The 18149-nt window shown below is 53.8% G+C and overlaps 1 protein-coding gene across 2 annotated transcripts; it reads right to left on the reverse strand.

The window, feature by feature from the left end:
- Positions 1–4751: 4751 nt before the first annotated feature.
- Positions 4752–17389, reverse strand: ZKSCAN8 (zinc finger with KRAB and SCAN domains 8). 2 transcript variants are annotated; one of them, XM_016128955.2, is made up of 6 exons: positions 17235–17389; positions 13954–14459; positions 13148–13265; positions 11277–11365; positions 10901–10985; positions 4752–10229 (listed from the first exon to the last, which is right to left on the reverse strand). In XM_016128955.2, exons 2-6 carry the CDS (start codon positions 14368–14370, stop codon positions 9268–9270), a joined length of 1671 nt encoding a protein of 556 aa, XP_015984441.2. In that variant the 5' UTR covers positions 14371–14459; positions 17235–17389; the 3' UTR covers positions 4752–9267. The 2 variants fall into 2 exon arrangements, with proteins under 2 accessions (XP_015984441.2, XP_015984360.2); XM_016128874.2 differs by having other exon boundaries at positions 10862–10985.
- Between the last annotated feature and the right edge of the window lie 760 nt (positions 17390–18149).

Below are 18149 nucleotides of genomic sequence, written 5' to 3' on the forward strand. Positions count from 1 at the left end.
GTTTATATGTTATTCTCTCCCATTTTGGAGGCCCATCTGCATCAAGCAAACGGCTCTCATATTTGTATGAAACTCCAACGTGTGACAGCTGAATAGGCCCTCCACCTGGTTTGTGTGTGCTTATTAAGTACGTCGACCACAAGACTCGTGCACACTCCAGCCCAGGGTCAAGCGGACAGCCTGCTGGGCTTCCCTGTAGTCGAACAGCTCTGAGGAGGACTGGTTCCCACTCGTCTGTTTGGAAGATTCACATACAGCAGCACCTAGATGAGTGTCCTGGGGGAGAGGGATTATTTTAAACTTATTCTACTCTACTGAAAATATTTTCGGCACTCAGCACAGAGACAGGAAGAAATGTTACCTACAAAACCAAATGAAAGATGGAGGGTTACCTGGGTGAGAAAACAAGCGCCGGGAGGCTGACGTGGTTGTGGACTACGTCGTCGACTCAAAGGGGAGAAAGAAAAAGACTTAGAGGCTTGGAAACAGCCTGCGGGAACGAGCTCGTATGTGGACGGACCCAAGGCAAAACCGTCTGCGTCCCATCTGAATCTCCACTAACCCAGCGTCAAGGGTTTCAGTGAGCGATGGACGGGCCGATCCGCCTGACAGATGTCAGCAACTGTTTTCTCGGCATTTGCTCGTTTTTGAACACAGTGATCACTGCTACCAGAGCGGAGGGTGTGGGCAGGCTCAAAAAAAAAAGAAAATGCTTTCTTTCACTAAGACGAACCCCGACACTGCCACCGTTAAGGGTCCAGTTTGCAAGAGTCCACACCAATCCTGAACCTTAGATATGGCGAAGTGACCCGGCGGAAGCCACCGTCACCTGCTGGCAGGCTGACCACGAGACCCCCTGACGGAGGCCAGCTGCGCCCGTGTGGGGCTTGGTGCAGCTCTCCGTGCCGGCGGCCTCTGTCACACCCGCCTGATGGAAGCTCTGGTCACGCCAGCCCCAGCTCAGCGGGGCATCAGAATGGAGTGACTTCCCCCTAACCGCCGTTCTAACGGGGTTCTTCTGACTCCCTTCCCAGCCTTCGATGACACTTTGGGCAGATCCCGCAGCTTTCTGTATTAAAGATTCCATTCAGTTTGTTTTTAATTAAAAAACTTGTTACCTTTTGAATAAGTTATAGAGCCACAGGTTCAAAATACAAAAAGTACAAATGCGCATACACTGAAAAATCTCCCTCTGATTTTTCTCCCGTTGAGTTTGATGATATTGTGGTTCCACAGGAAAATGTGCTCCCTTCACCGTCGGGTACTGAGTCACTCAGGCCGCTGTGTCGCGGTGTCTGTGATGTGCCGTGAAGTCCAGCACCCCGAAGTCCGGCTCCCCGCTTCGTCAGCCCCCCTTCCCGTCCCCGCGCGAGCCGCTCACGCGGAACCACGCGGCGGCCCGGGGCCTGCGGCGGCTGCGCCCGGGTGACGGACGTGTGGGTTGCTTCCCAGCTTATGAATGGCACTGCTCCGAACCTCCACTTCCAGGACAGGTGCTCATTCCCCCCAGGACATGCGACGAGGATCGCGGCCCCGGGGATGGTGAACTCCGCAAGGAGCCGCCCGGCGGCCGCGCGGCTCGGTCACACGTCAGCTTCTCTTTAAAAGAATTTCAGCCATTCCCATAGGTGTGCAGTGGTACTTTGTTACAGTTTTACCTGAATTCCCCTCATGGCTAATGATGCTGAGGTCTTTCCATGCCACCTATTTATTTTTACTGAGGTCAAAATTTCAAATCTTTAAATGGGGGACTGCGATTGTCCCCCCAGTGCTGAGCTGCGAGAGCTCTTTACATAATTCTGGATACAAGCTGTATTATCAGATATGTGCCCTGCAAGTATTTCTCCCAGTATGAGGCTTCTCCTTTTATTTTTATTAACATTGCTTTTCAAAGAAGTTTTCAATTTTGCTAAAGTTAAATGACCTATTTTTCTTTTATGGTCTGTGTTCTCTGTGTCCTATTTTTTTTAATTATTTACTTCGAACTTATATTTTCTCTCTCTTTTTTTTTTGTTTTGTTTTTTAGAAATGTCGGTTTTAGGTTTCTCTTGTCTGGATCATAATTTCTGCACACGGCGCGAGGCGAGAACGCAGTCTCTGCTTCCTTCTCCCCCGGGGCTGCTCCCAGAACGGGTTCCGCTGGGTCCCCGGGACCCTCTCGTCTCCCCCAGACGCACTGATTCGGAAACACGCTCTTGCCGTCTCCCCTTCTCCACATGGCCAAGAGCTCACTCTCCCTCCAGGACTTCTCTGCCCTCCGGAGCCTGTCCAGCCCCTCGAGGGCACGTCACACCTTCAGTGCAAACCCAGCGGCTCTACCGCTGTGATGGACTCCCGCCCCGAACAGGCTGGCAGCCCCGGGAGGGGCCTCTGCATTTGCCTTTAGGTTCCTAGTACCTGGCACGAGGCCCAAACCAGACGAGCGCTGCCGCCTTCGCCTGAGCCCACGAAGAATGGCCATGCTGCATGCGGCCCGCTCTCCGGACGCCGAATCCTTCTGTAAGACGTTCTTTCTCCAGAACGCCCGTTCCTTCCGTCTTCAGGGCGCTCGCCACTCACGGCTCACAGCTCCCAGAGGGTGTTTGCTCTCCACCTGGAAGGCGGTCTGCGGAGCTCCATCCCGGGAACAGAGAGGACACTGTGGACTCAGACGCCCCGCGCGGACACGGGGGGCGGGCGCCGCAGCAGCGCAGCCGGGAGGCGGCCGGGGAAGGGGGCGGGAGGCGCGGAGCCCTCGCCGGCGCCGGAGTCCCGGCGTGGGGGCCAGAAGTGCAGCCTGCTGCGCGGCCACGGCTGCGGCGGGCGCGGTGACAGCGCCTGGGCCAAGGGACGCGTCTCCGCGGACGGGGCGGCCCCGTCCCCTCCGACCCAGGGCGCCCGCTCTCTTACCCCCTGGGGACAAACCCAGGTGTCTCCGGACGTGATAAAATTGTTACTCCAAACTCAAATTACACCAATTGTCCCCTCTCCCCCTTTTCCATTTCACAGATAGTTGTGACAAGTCGATCTGTTGGTGCCACCCTTGCGGTGAGGACGGCACTTCGCCTCTGCGGTCCTCCCCGAAACCTGTCGCCTCAGCAGAGTAATGAGAAGAGCATCAGTCAGACCCGAACCGAGTGGCATTCTGCAAAAAGCCTGCCGAGTACTGTCACAACTGTCACGGTCATCGAGAACACAAAGAAGTCTGAGGAACTGCCAGAGCCCATGGAGACGTGACAACTGAGTGTAACGCGGTTTCCTGGAGGGGACGCTGGGGCAGAGAAAGGGCATTAGGCGGAAACGAAGGAAACGGGAAGTGAGGCCGCGGGCGGCTCAGTGGCCCGGCGGGACAGGCGGGACAGGCGGGACAGGCGCCCCGCGCCGACGGGGTGCCGGCCACGCGGAGGCGGAGTGCAGGGCGGCGGCCACGCGCTGGGCTCTTGTCAGTTTTTCTGTGAATCTAACATGCTAGGAGTGTCCAGAAACTATTCTCAAAATTTACTTAAAAATCCAAGTTTTTGATTCGTAGCACACTGTCTGCAAGCCGAGTCCCTACGAAGGCGCGTGGCGAGACGCACTGCGCGCCCGGCCCGCTCCGTCGGCCCCCTGTGCGGGCGGCCACTGCCATCGCTGTCTCCCCGGCCCCTCCACACCCTCGTGGACTGCCCCCCGCCTCTGCCTCCCTTGCTCCAGCAGGGCGGGCGGAAGGCAGGCGGCCCGCACACCAGCCACAGGTTTGTGGCGACTCGGACGCTGGACCCTCCACGGCCGTCTACGTGATGCCGCTCTCGGCAGCACCGAGAAAGGCTCACAGCGCAGCAGAAGTCCTGCCCAGGGTCCAGACACACGGTCACCACGGAAACATGGCGCCGCTGCTCCGCCCTGTTAGGGAAACACGCGCCTGCGGGCCCGAGGCTCACGCGAGGAGCACCCTGTCCTGGCCTCGCCTCAGCAGCTCTCCGCCTCACAGCCCCTCGCAGCCCCGACCTGCTGCTGCGCACTCCCGGGGACTCCAGGCGGCTCCCAAGGACACCCACGGCGCTTTCTGCACGAGTTCCTGACCTCTGGCTACAGATACATGTGAAAAACCTCTCTGGGCTGCTGTCAGATACCCCTGAATTGACATTTTTAACTTCAAAGAAAAGCGATCATGGAGCCGAACATCTGCCCCCCTCTTTTAAACAGAAGGAAAAGGCCGGAAGGGGGCGGGAAACGCAAACGGCCACGGAAGGGAGCTTCCCTTCTTCTCACCGCAGTGCGTGTCTCATGTTTCTTCTTCACACCTTAAACGTCCCCAGCCCAGGGCTCCCCGACCGTGGCACCCTCAAACGCACGGACGGGTTAATCGTGCGTGTCCTGGGCACGCGGGATGCTTAGCAGCTCGCGAGCCTCCATCCACCACACGCCAGCAGCACCCCGGCCCCATCCGCCGACAGCTCAGCCAGAAGCGCCTCCAGACACTGCCCCGAATTCCTCAGCGGTAGCCACCGTCTAACCTCAGATACAGTTCATTCTCAAGTACTTTTACAGTAACACGGTAATCTTTAGTGTTTCCTATTTTCTTTCTTAACCAAAAAATAAGTCTGGCCAAACAAACGGCGAGCTTCACATCAACTTTTCACACTCACCCTCCTAACATTGGACTTTTTTGGCCTTAGTCCCAGCTATAAGCAGTTACTGGTACGCACTGAAACAGGTCCGTGCGCAAAGTGGTAAGATGAGACGTCCATTCTTAAAAGAGTGTAAAAGTTTCTATAGACGACACCATTATCCACACAATAATTCAAGAAGCATTTATTAAACACCTACTGTGTGCTCAGTAGGCACTACGGGGCGCAGAGATACAGACGTGGAATTAGGACTCCTGCCCTCAAGGAGCTCACAGTTTAACTTTGGAGCTACACGTAGATGTGCGAGCACACGACCCGGTGCCAGGGAGCGGCCACGCCGTCGCGTGTCGGGAGTGCACGGACCAGGGCGCACGCTGAGGGTCGGCACAGGGGGCCCAGTCCCGGGGGGGGGGGCCTCAGAAGGTGGAAAGGACGCCAGGCCCTGAAAGGAGGGATGACCGTGAGCTAGGGCCACACAGAAACCTAAGCGAAGAGCACAGCGAGAGAAAGGCACAGAGCGAGGGCTCAGACGACGGCGGAAAGCCACAGGAGTGCGGGGCCGCGGCTGGAAGTGAGCTCGCTGGGGAACGCGGCCGAGGCCGACTAGGCGGAGGGCAAGGCCACGGGACCCGCGGCCTCACGGCTCCGACCGGAGTCACCTGCGGGGCGTGGGAATGGAGCCTGCGCAGGTCGCCTCTGCGAACGACGGGGATCTGGAGAGAAGGAAGCCGGAAGGGAAGGGCTGCGGTGACCTGGGACCTGCGCAGAGGGCTGCGAAGGGATGGCAGACATGCAGGACGACTCAGCCTCAAAACGAAAACTGAGCACTGCAACGACAAAGCAAGACTTTGGCCGTGCGGAGCGGAGACGAGCAAGAAATGCAATGGGCGGCGAGTCCGCTCGGGGTCCCGACGCTGAGCAACGGTGCCTGTTAAAGGGAAATGCGGGCTGGGGGCCAAGCCTGCTGACTTCTGTTCTCAGTCACCAAGCTGTGTGGGGAGCTGTCGAGATGACACACACACGGGGTGGGAAATACTGAGTTTCTGAAAAACAAGAGGTAAGTGTTATCAATCAAAACGCAGGAGAGTGGAGACCAGAAAAGGTGCTGAATGAAATGAAGACACGGGAACTGTTCTCGGTGCAGAAAGAAACGCTGGGAACGGGAGGAAAATGACCAAGGACGAGTCAAAGGAGAGAACTGTTGAGATAGAGGAAATTCACCAGTATGAAATATAGATCGAGAAGGTCCAGAACTAAGAAAGGCATCAGTATTCACCCACAGCGACTCTAAGGGCATTTCGGTGGAGCCCGTTCGGAAGTTTTACAAGCAGACTGAGGAAAAGGCTCGGACAACAGATGACGTCTAAACGTCACGGACACGGGAGGGAAAGCAGAACGCTGGACGGAGACGGGCGGTCGGCCGCGGGCTTTCCGGTTCGGGCTGGGGGTTAGCGCACTACGGCCGCCCTCACTGTCCACCCGCCTGGCCCGGCCCGCCGGTATTTCCTTCCCCTCCATCATTCCGCTTTCCCTGGGGCAGTCTAGAGAGAAATGTATCTGCATATGTAAGTGGCTGCGTTATCCTCCTCGTTAATCTTCTGAACGTGTTTCATTTACACAGTTTAGTTCTCTGGCCGCACCAAGCATCGAAAGTGTCAACACTTAGATATAATTATAAACCAAAACGACATTTTCAACCAACTGTAGTAATTGTCATGGACTTGCACTATACTGCACGGTCCTGCGCCCAGTACCTCCTGTAACTAGGGACACACTTTTAAACGGCTGGCCAGGGCTAGGGCGTTCATCAGGGACATGGTAGCACAGTGCTCAGCAGCCTGGGCTGGAGGATCAGGATGTGTAGGTCGGAATCTCTGCTCCATCATGTACCAGCTGTGTAATCTTGCTAACACATTCCACCCCCTGCGCCTCAGTTTTCTCATCTATAAAATGGGAGATATAATCATATTGATCACAGCATGAGAAAGACTTAATACAGGGTTTGGCACGCAGCAAGTGCTCAGTAAACATGAGCCATTATTATCTAGAGCCTCGGAACCACGAGCAGAGCTAACTGCTCTCTATAGGAATCGAGCACCATGTTCTGGCCTGGCCGCCTTGCTCAAGGCAGACAACTTTTGACACCTAAGAGGCCTTTCCTGCGACGACGCTGGATGGCAGGAGTTACGGGACTGTTTTGTCATTCCAGGTCCCAACACAGGAAGCTGAGGATGGCAGAAGGCAGCACTGGTGAACAGTTCATCAAATTAAGAGCATAAAAGTAGAATCTGCAGGGTAAAGGAACTTCGTGCATGTCACCGTTAGCTCAAAGTCAGGTCACACGGACCGGTCAATGACATTCTAATGCTAAAAGTGAGAACTGGAGACTAAAAATGGGCTTCTCCTCACACCCCCAAAGGAACAACAGCCTTCTCCACCACGTCACCCTACCTGGCCATTGCCGCAGGTGGTCCTTTCAAGTCAGTCTTTTTCACTTCCGCCAAGTCCAACAATGATCTGACTATGTGCTACTCTGAGTAAAGAGATGTCAGCTGGGACGCCTATCGTCATTTCAATGTGTTGCTCTGCTGAGAGCTTTCAATGGGATAGAAAACAAATTCCGGGAGTCTGTAATTAGACGCCTGTCTAAACCAGATAGGACCGTGTGTGTGCACACACGCACGTGCACACGCACGCATTCTCCCTCAGACAACGCGCCCATCCCAGGTACCACCTCAAGCAGCACCGGCCTCCGCATCTCACGGCGGGTAAAGGCACGACCGACACAGAGCAGGGGTCCAGACGACCCGGCTTCTTACTCCCCAGTTACTTGGCATTTCGAGTGGGAGAGAATCAGGGATGGTAACACCCAACCAAAGGCCACAGAGGGGGGAGAAGCAGAAGGAAGGCTGAGAGAACGAGGGGCCCTAAAAGCACTGATCTGAAGGGAACCGAGGGAGCCGGGACGGTGGACGGCAGTGGGTGCCGGCGAGTCGCTGCGACAGGGGTGACGGCCTCGAGGACGGCGGGGGCGAAGGGGCGTCACGGGGAGGGGCCCTCATGGCGCAAGGTTTCTTGACTGACTTTTAAGAACGCTGTTAAGGGAACGTGAGCGTAAGTGCTGTCCCTGCTCGGACCGGTCACTGAGCAGTCACATGCTGCTCCTGGGCTTCCACTGGAACGGACACCCTATTCTCCTGGACAGGTACAATGGAATCGGTGCCAGTTGTGAAAGACGACTTTGTAATACGCCAAAAGTGACTCAACTCCAAATCGGGGGAATCAGTGGGTAACCAAAGAGCCAAAAATGAGATGTGAATCGAGAGGAACACCGTGTTTTCTTGCACGGTTTACCAAAAGGGGACTGTGAGAGGGTTCAGAACATCTGGGGCAGCCACAGGTCTACTGGCCTTTAGATCACAACTGCCCCATCGAAGGGCCAGCCCCATCCGGGTGCTAAGTTCTCCTGTCACTTTAGACCAGCCTCACTACTCCACACGCAGTCCCCTGGTAGCACGCCGGAAGCCTCTAAGAGGAATCACAGCGCCCGGGGACGGTGGGCTGGAAGTCGTCTCTGCTGGACTACGGATGGCAGCTCCGGGAGTCAGAAGCGAGGAACCGTGGGCTGAAGCGCTCGAGAGGGAGCCACTGGAGACATGCAGAGCTAATGGTGACCCCAAAAGAGAATGGCGAGTGAGGTGCAGAGGCCCCCGAAGAAGGGGGCCGGGGTCACGACAGGAACGACACCACCGGGTCCGGAACCAGAGAGCAGCACTGCGATGGGCCCACAGGGACAAGGGCACGTTCTCTGTGGGGACTTAACTCTTCTTCAGGCCACACGCAGCAGAGTGTGAACACCTACTTGCACCACGGGGTACAGCGAGAGGGTGGAGAGCCAGAGTCACCGAGAGGGACAGCCATGCAGGCCCAAGGGCGGCGGGCTCACCTCCACTCACCTCTCCCTCCGCACACCCCACGACCATCACCAACGCGTCGTGTCCTTTGCTAACGTGGGCACCGGGGCCGGGTGTGCTGGCGGGCGCGTTATGGGTGTCGATGACTCCCTGGGCCAAAGTGACACGTGAAGAAAGATGCTGTTAAACACGTAGCATTCTAAGTCTGCGTGGGGACATGGCTCTCCAGTATTGGGAACCTCAGAATAAAATAAAATGCACACTGAAGCATAAATACATTAAGTGTCTGCGAAAACTGCTGTAGAACTAGGACCTCAGAGAGCTACACACGAACGTCGATCTCACACAGAGGCTGCTTCGGTCAGGTCAGCCGCGCGAGCGCAACTTCAGGGTTGGAGTAAATGGAGAAGGGGACACAGGAGCCGCGTCTCCCAAACCTACAGCGACTCGCCCAAAAGACAAAGCTAAGTGCCTCGCGCTACAGCAAGCAACCCGCTCTACTGCTACTTCGAGCTTCTACAGGAGACACTAGGCCACCGGAGCTCCACCCGTCAGGCTCTCCAAAGACAGTCTCGCTAAGCCCCTGCATCAAGGCACTGGCGCTAACACTGAAGGGCCGTCCTAACTCTGCCACCACTGATTCTGACCCTACAGAGGGCTGCGACGAGGACCGACTTCCTGCCCTTCACTACACGGAAAGCCTTCTCGCCTACACGTGGTCTCCCCAATGCTGATAATGCCCACACTACGACTCAAGCTTCTCCCTAGACTCCTACGGATTCAGACTTTTCTCCACTGTGGATTCTCTGATGCCGAATGAGACTCGACCGCTGAATGAAGGCCTTCCCGCACTCGCTGCACTGGTAGGGCTTCTCCCCTGTGTGGATTCTCAGGTGCTGAATGAGGCCCGTGTTGCCATTGAACGCTTTCCCACACTCTTTGCATTTATAGGGCCTTTCTCCGGTGTGGATTCTCTGGTGTTCAATCAGGCCTGACTTCTGACTGAAGGCCCTCCCGCACTCGGTGCATTTGTAGGGTTTCTCCCCAGTGTGGCTTCTCTGATGGCCGATGAGATGTGAGCTCCGCCTGAAGGTTTTCCCACACTCATCACACTCGTAGGGCTTCTCCCCAGTGTGGATTCTCTGATGTCCGATGAGGTGCGAGCTGTGACTGAAGGCCTTCCCACACTCACTGCATTCGTAAGGTCTCTCCCCACTGTGGATCCTCTGGTGCAGGATCAGGCCGGCGCTCTGGCTGAAGGCCTTCCCGCACTGACTGCACTGGTACGGCTTCTCCCCAGTGTGGATCCTCTGGTGCAGGATCAGGCCTGTGTTCTGGCTGAAGGCTTTGCCACACTCCTTACAGTGATAGCGCTTCACTGTGTTGTGGATGTCCTGATGGGAGAGGAGGGCTGACCTGTAGCTGAAGGCTTTCCCACACGCGTTACACTGGTACGGCTTCTCCCCGGTGTGGATTCTCCAATGGCGAACGAGGCCTGAGCTCTGAGCAAAGCTCTTCCCACATTCGTCACACTTATGTCGTCTCTCTGGGGTGGGATTTCCCCGCTGCCTCTCTAATCTGCCCAGAAGGTCTCGAGCTTCTCCATGCTCAGGACCCCCGACAGCATCCCCGTTGCACTGGGCAGCCGTCTCTCCACGTGGGGGCGCTCCAGCGGACGTCACCTGCTTCGAAGCTGATTCCCTGTTCTCATTCCTGGTCTCACCACCTGAAATAAAAAGGTAATGAACTTTAAGCCAACATCACTTCCTATCCTTTATGTTAGGAGAAAGGAATTGAAGATAAAAGGAAAATACACGTGGAACAGCTATGAGTAAATGCAAAGCTTCCATCCATCTCCGAAATGCCCTCAGAAAATGGGGAGACAGGAGCAGAGTCAGACTCACGCCACGGGCCAACGGGGGCAAAGCTTTTGGAGGGGAAACTAAGCTAGGGGAGGGATCAACGGAGAGAAGTGGAGGGAGCAAAGAACTAGTCTAAGACCCCACGAGTGGGACAGAAATGGAAAAAAGCCCCAGTCACTGAGAGGGAGGGGGCACCGCAGCCCTGAGGGAGGGAAATCCACGCGAAGGCCTTCCGGGGCCTGGGGGCAGAGTGAACTCAGAAAACACTAACAGGCTTCAACACCCGACTGGCACACAAACCAAGACCCAGTTACGAACGTAGGTGAGCGAGTCCTAGACTGGAAAATCAGTTTCGTTTCAGACCTCAAGAAGTCTCAATGCTGTATTTCTTGGATCCTAAGTTTAAATTCAACTATGCCTTTCAGGAAGCTCAAAGTCAAGTGCACATAAAAACAAACAAAAACCCGTAACGGATAATAATCAGAGCTCTCCTTACCCAGGGAGAACGTGTTTCTGTAATTCTCGGGCCTGTTACCTCTACGCAGATCCTTCTGGGATGGATCGAGAAGCCACTCCTCTCGAATCAGGGACACGGCCATGTCTTCGATTTTCTCCAGAGTCTGAAACAAAACAAGATCCCCATTTGGAGACGGACGGGGACTGTCACACAGCTCAAACGCAGAGTGGTCAGACAGACCCACTGAGAGAGGGTCAAAAGCTGGGACCGCGCTGTGTGGAGGGCTCTAGAGAGCTGGGAGGAGGAGGAAAATGCACCAGGTTCACTGAGGGGGAAGGGGGAGTCAAGGACCGATCCACCTCTATTCAGAAAGATCTGGGGCGAGTTCTCGGTTGAGCGCCACAGACACTCTCTGGGATAGCCACGGGGTTCAGTGGGACAGAGCACCGCTCACCTGGAAGCCCGCTGTTAGAAGTGTCGCTGTTGCCGGCTCTCCGGGACTTCCTTTCTGGGAAGTGGTGGGGCTCTGAGAAGCAGATCCGGCTGAGAGAGAAGAGGGAGCCGTGAATGAGATCAGCCTTGACCATGGATGAGATGGACCTTGACCTGTGGTCGGGGGAGCCAGCGGCAGCCCGGTAGCCCATGGCAGCCCATTCCAGACCGATCTGTACGTTAGCAGGTATGCACGCCAGAGATTTACATATGAAAGGCTGGTATCCTGAGCTCTGGGTCGACACAAAACACCTGCACCTTGATGTCCCACTCAGTCTGAAGTTACACGTCAAAAAGACAAGGTATCTTCATTTCCTGACAGGAACTGTCTTACAATCTCTTCTCTACCACCAACGTTGCATTCGATCCTCGTGCTTGTTACAGTGTGTCTTTAGGTGGCGGTCTCTGGGAAACTGAGAATGAGGGCCTAACTCAATCCAACTCTACTAACTCTATAAACTTTCTGAAATGTCTCCCAGGACGGCCAGTATCCGCCTCCCTAAGACACCAGACAGCGCAACACCAGAATCGGGCAACGGGTCTGTGAACTTTAGAAAAGAACTGTATTAATAATGGAACACGTTTCTATGCGTCTTTAGAACTATTAAAAATTTACTTCTCCTAAACTACTATAAACCTCATAAATGAAAAAAATAAGAAATGCAGGGCAAGTGAGAGATGAGACTAGAACATGTTATTCTGTAGGAAAGCGAGTTCTTAAAACATGATGGGAAAATGTCAAAAGGACACGAGAGCCAGACTGAAGGGGCCTCTCTGGCAAGGCAGCAAAACGAAGAGGATAACAGAATGTTTATGGGATAAAATAAAAACACGTGAGCCCATACGATAAAAAAATAAGATGGGGAGAAAGGACCCCTCTCCATCACGATAAACAAATAAACGTAGAAGGAATGACAGAGAGTTAGAAAACTTATTTCGTAACTATCGTGGTAATCACTTGATTCAGGCTAAAGCATCAGTGAATACTAGTCTGATCAGGCCCAGGATATTTACACAGACTCTGGAGAACCCTCCCACAAATTACTTATTTACTACAAAGAAAAAAATAGTAACTTTTTAATAATTAACCCAGCAAGAATAACTTTAACCAAGTCATCAAAGATACCAGCACCAATAGCAGGACAAATTCCCACTACAGCCCAGAGAAGGACACACCACCACTTCCGGGGGTCCCTGTCAAACACACATAGCTTGAACCTAAATGTGGGGAAACATCGCAGAACCCAAATTGCAGCCACTTTACAAAATAACTGACCTGCACTCTTCAAAAACATCAAGATCATGAAGGCAAAGAAAGGCTGAGGAATTATTCCAAATTAAAGAAGACTAAACGGACAGGACGAATGATGGCCAAGTGTCATCTTGGACTGGACTGTTGGAACAACTGGCAAAACATGGACACGGACTGTGGACGTGATCAGCGCCGCGTCAGCGACACCTCTGACCGTGCTGGAAAACGCCCTTGTCTGCGGAAACACGTGCCGAGTCATTTACAAATAGTGTGGCACAAAGATCCCGGCAAAACCTCAGACAACACCTTGTTGGAAATACACCGGGGTAACAAAATTGGGTGAATACACGAAACCCCCCAAAGTCTGACCTGTTCCTGAGTTAGCCCTGGGACTGACAGTCTGTGTCCGAGATCGACATTTAAAGCGGGCCTCACGCCTGGTGGGTAAGGACGGCTTCCCCAGGAGCCTGACAGGTGCGGGCGGGGGGCGGGGGGGGGGGGGGAAGCTCCCCACCTCTGAACTGCCCTTCCCCCCGCCGCCCCCGCCCCCACCCCCACCCCCGGGCTGCGTGGCTCCTCACCGCTCTCGGGCCCCGCGAGCACCGTGGGTGTGTGCTGGGCGGCCGCAGGCTCCGGCGCGGGCTCTGAGGGCAGCCCCTCCTCCCAGAGGACCCTGTGTCCAAGTGCGTGCGCTGGGACCTGGAAACAGGACAGCTGCGTTACGGTGAGCGACGCGCGTATGGGGCACACCGCCAGGGACACGCGCTAGGAAGGGGCGCGGCACATCTCGGTCACTTCCTCGAGCGGCCAGGGGCGCTGTGCGCTGCACTGAGGCTGGAGGAGGGAGCTGCGGGCCCCGCTCCGCCGCACCCCGCTCCGCCGCGCCCCGCTCCGCCGCGCCCCGCTCCGCCGCGCCCCGCTCCGCCGCGCCCCGCTCCGCCGCGCCCCGCTCCGCCGCGCCCCGCTCCGCCGCGCCCCGCTCCGCCGCGCCCCGCACCAGTGCTCGCGTCCCCAGGCAGGCGAGGGACAGTGACAGCGGGCACGAAGCAGTGCGATTCAGGGGCAGCACTTCTGACAGGAGCTAGGAAACCTGAGCTGTGGTTTCAAACCTGCCTCTCGGGTCCGGGCGCCCCTGAGAAAGTAAGCTGAACCCCCTAAGAATCAGTTTTCCATCTGGCAAACAGGAATAATAATATGGCACAGGGACATACGAGGATAAAAGTGGATTTATGTCCCCCAAAAGCAAAGAGCGCTACAGACACGAGCCCTGCGACCCTGCAAGCACGACAGACTCGGGCTCAGTGCTCACTGCCCACGGCGGAGCCCACAGCACCCCGCCCGGCTCCCCAGGCTCCCCGGCCCAGCACGCACGCCTCCGCCCACTTACTGGTCGTCCCAGTTCATCGATCTGCCTCTCCACGTCCTCCAGCAGGGTCACCACCTCCTCGCCGTCCTCCAGCTGATGCTCCGTGACCAGGGCCCGCAGCTCCGCGGGCAGGATGGCCAGGAGCTGCTCCAACACCAGCAGCTCCAGAATCTGCTCCTTGCTGTGCAGGTCCGGCCGCAGCCACTGGTGGCAGAGCGCGCGCAGCTGGATCAGCGCCTCGCGGGGCCCGCGGGTCTCCTGGTAGCAGAGCTTCCGGAAGCGCAGGCGGAACAGCTCTTGGCCGGCGGGACGCTTTTCATGCAGACTTGAGTCCTGGTTCCAGCCATGGTCTTCCTCCACCTTGACAATGACAAGGTCCTCCTCGGGAGCCCGGTCAGCTGGGGACCCGGCCAACAAGCGGCTCGGTTCTGCAGCCATGTGGGGCCGGAGACGCTCGGGGGGCTTGTCCCCAACTCCTATGTTGTTCTACAGAAGAGCCTTCGAGTGCCTCTCCTTTGAGGCGCTTCCTTAGGAAGAGGAAAGGGCAGAGTCAGGGGAGCTGACGACCACAGTGAGTCCCCGACACGTCTCGACAGGCTCCCTGCCTCGGCCAGTTAGGAGGCCCTTCCTGCTCTCCCAGCATTAGCTCCTTGCCCCTCAGCCTTCTGTCAGGCCGACCTACCTAGGTTAACGCCTTCCTTCTGCTTTCTCTCCTTAGGGATGGGAAATGGGGGTAAACAAAGTCAAGAAACCAGAGGACCGCGTCCTTTAGAAATTCTGCATTTACCCTTGGCTGCCCTCAGTGCTGCCGACTTAACTTCGTTCAGTGTCTGCCACACCAGCTGCACTGTTCCTAGGCGTTTCAGCTCGCAAGCTGTCCCTCAACGGATGAGTCTGATCTAGCTCAACGGACTATCGAGGGCCGTCACTGTTTGTGGCAACGACCTCCTCCTGAAGCAGGGGAGTTCAATCCCATGTTCGTATGGATAAAACATAAAGGCGGGCAGCACCACAGGAACGGAAAAGAACGCGGCCGAAGGAGCCACGTCCAAAAGCAGCTGGCGAGAGACGCCGACCTCGAGACAAAACCACAAAGGGACGGAGGCAGGTGCTTAGAAAGACAATCGGACACAGGTAGTTTCTGACGCGACTCCCCAGAGCGGTGCCTCTATCTTTCAGGGTGTTGGGGAGAAGGTGGAGGGAGGTTGGTCCGTAGTCTCTATGATCTAATAAAAACACAGAAAAAAGCCCTTGGGCACAAAAGTTTAAGTTCAATTTCAGCAGAGTTCACAGACCTACACCCACCCAAAAATTCCAGGAAGACGAGAGCCCCTACTTAAAGAGTATGGAGAGGAAAGGAACAGAACTCGAAAATTACCTTTAGACAAGGCTGGGAACAATAGTTTGGAGAGTAAACTACAAGTAGGAAGAATCAAGGAGCAAGAGATCAGTATGAATATGATGATAAACATCAAAAGATTTAATTCACGGGCGATGATGTCTCAGAGAAGAGGCGGGATTTCCTGGAACAGTGAGATGGGAGGGAAGAGGGAATTTGGCCAGGAGGTGGAGATTTTGTGGAGTGTGGGAGATAAGGGGTAATCGGTTTTGTCTTAAACAGACAAGATTAACATCTATGGTTTTTAAATATTTTTAAAATCGATTAAAATCTTAAATCTTCTTAAAATAGCTACTTATAGTTTAAAAACTTAAAAGCTCATTACCATGGGACATGTGTTCTGAGCTCTAATTGTTTAAAATGTGAAGCTGCATAGTCAGTCTTGCCCCGTCTTATGAATTTCCTTAACGCCCGGGCTCATTTTTAACTGCCGAACTGGCCACCGTCTGTCTTAAAATCAATCCTCATCAATACTAGCTATAAAACACTTCAGTGTCAAGAACACACCATTCAAAATCTTTATATTGGTGGTAAATAAAAAATGTTACCTTAAGTAATACACTATATTACATCATACTATTAAATAAAGCCTCAGTAGAAAAACTGATGGAAGTGATCTAATCATCAGATTTGTTCACATTTTATGCCAAATCAGCAAACAAGTCTCGTCCATTCTCCAACTTGACTATTCTTTCTAGTAGTTAATTTTCAATTTTTTGGTCTCTTTCCTCTCCAGTCAGTTTTTTGACCACTACAACCTATAACTAACCAAGCACAAAGATATGTACTACAAAGTCAATTCACAACCTATCTTCCTCTCAAACAATTCTGTGTATACACATCTACGTTAGGTGGGTAAAAACCTCTGGACAAAGACTGCTTCTCACGTTGTCTTTTAAGAACACCCAGTCAAGTTTATTGACTTAGGAAGTTAAAACGGTCAATCTTGGAGGCTTTCTCTGGCCTCAAACACTATAACCCAGTGAAGTACTGAAGACACAACTCAGCTTTTAATACCATTGTTTTTTCAACAGATGAAGAAATGTTTTCCTCTTACAGACCAGTTAAGTATAATTTGAGATGTTTGGGAACTGAAAACAAACCAAGAAAGCTATTTTCCAGGTTGTAAGGATCAAGAAAAGGTAGGTGAAGCCAATGCTGTGCTTTAGTTATTTCAAACTGCACAAGCTGAACGTTTTGTGTATCACATTTTACAATTAACCACAATCGAAGTTGAAAATGTTTCCATTTTCCAAAATAATGGTTACTGCGTAAACATAGCTAACTAATCAAACAGCAGAAGTACAGACTGCTCACAGAGGTGGTAGTGGCGGTCCACGTTGCCTGGCAAAACTTACTGGCGCAGGACCTGAGTTCTGGAAATAAATAGGGCCCCTCCTGCCGGGTCCCCAGACTTCTGCTTCGGCTGGCTTTCATAAGCGAAGTCAAGTGTTCTGAAGAGGGCTGAATTCCACATTACCCCGAAATGTTTCTTTTGTACAATTACCCAAGTCAACACACCACCATTTTCTGAATGCACTGCAAAGAACTAAATAACTTAAAGGTAAAAATAGGTTTCCACGGTTAACTGGGCGTTCCAAAAGCAAAACATATCTTTTTTTAAAAAATGAGAATTTTATTGCGACGGAAAGGCAAAACTGCTACGTCAAAACAATTCATATCGTGGAAACAGTCGTGTAGAGGATAGCGTGGGGGTTTCTCGTTTTAAGATAAATAACTGCGCGAAACCATCAGTGATGAATAAAACGAAACCCATAAAAGGTTCCCTGGCCAAAGCTGGGGAGACGCGAACGCGGCCTGCGCCGGCACCTCCGGGGCCCCTCGGCCGTCCCAACGGCCCGGTCCCCTCGGCCGTCGGGCCCGGGGCCCGCGCAGCACTCACCGCGAGTTCAGGCGCCGCCCGGGCCGGGCCGGGAGCGGAGGCTGCCGGGGGCCACCGGACCGGGAGGCGGGGCGGGCAGAGAGGGCGGCGGAAGCTCCGCGCCGGCCAGGCCCCGCCGCTCCCCAGGTTCCGAACCCGCCGGGGCACAGCTGCGGGCCCCGCGCGTCCGGCCCCGAAGGCACTTCCGGCGGCGCTCTAGGAACCCGGCGGCCCGACGGCTCTATGGTCGGCGCCTCGGGCTCCTCCCGCGCCTGCGCGTCGCCGCGCGTTGCGGGTCGCGGGGCTCGCTCGGTCACGCGTCTCTATACGTCCCCGTCCTTCTCATGAACACATACAGTCCTCCCGCAGACTGCACATGTCTCAGGAATTCCTGTTAATCATCGGTTATGTTTTTTTTTCTTTTTAAATCCTTGTGGCACCTAGGAATAGTTCATCTAGGTCTTCCTAAGAAGAGAATTGTAATTGCATGTTATTTTCGAATCTACGCGTATGTCCCGCTCTTTCCTATCTTAATGAATTGCACTTGCTCACAAAAGCTACGAACTGGAAAATATTTGCAATATATATTTTCGACAACTGGAATTCAGAATATATAAAGAATTCTTACAACTTTGTCATAAGAAGACAAACCAGCATTAATAGGCAAAGATTTTATTACACCTTCACAAAAGAATATACATGAATGGCCAATAAGTTCATGAAAAAGTATTCAACATCATTATTCATTAGAAATATATAACATTAAAAATAGTGAGTCAACACTACATATCTATTGGAATGGCTAAAATTAAAAAGCCCGACAATATCAAGTACGGATGAGGATATGAAGCAACTGGAACTCAGACAATGCTCATGGAAGTGTGAAACGCTATGTAGAATTGGCATTTTGTGATTAAGTTAAATAAGGTCTACATT

The sequence above is a fragment of the Rousettus aegyptiacus genome, unplaced genomic scaffold (genome assembly GCF_014176215.1).
Source record: "Rousettus aegyptiacus isolate mRouAeg1 unplaced genomic scaffold, mRouAeg1.p scaffold_m13_p_17, whole genome shotgun sequence".
Taxonomy (NCBI): Eukaryota; Metazoa; Chordata; class Mammalia; order Chiroptera; family Pteropodidae; genus Rousettus; species Rousettus aegyptiacus.

Bases quoted from the DNA above. Each gene is read 5' to 3' on its own strand.
- ZKSCAN8 (XM_016128874.2), bottom strand. From the start codon at position 14,370: ATGGCTGCAGAACCGAGCCGCTTGTTGGCCGGGTCCCCAGCTGACCGG. The intron at 13,266-13,953 runs GTAAGTGGGCGG...TCCTGTTTCCAG, and splicing joins TCGATGAACTGGGACGACCA to GTCCCAGCGCACGCACTTGG. The intron at 10,230-10,861 runs GTAAGGAGAGCT...TTTTTATTTCAG, and splicing joins CAGAAACACGTTCTCCCTGG to GTGGTGAGACCAGGAATGAG.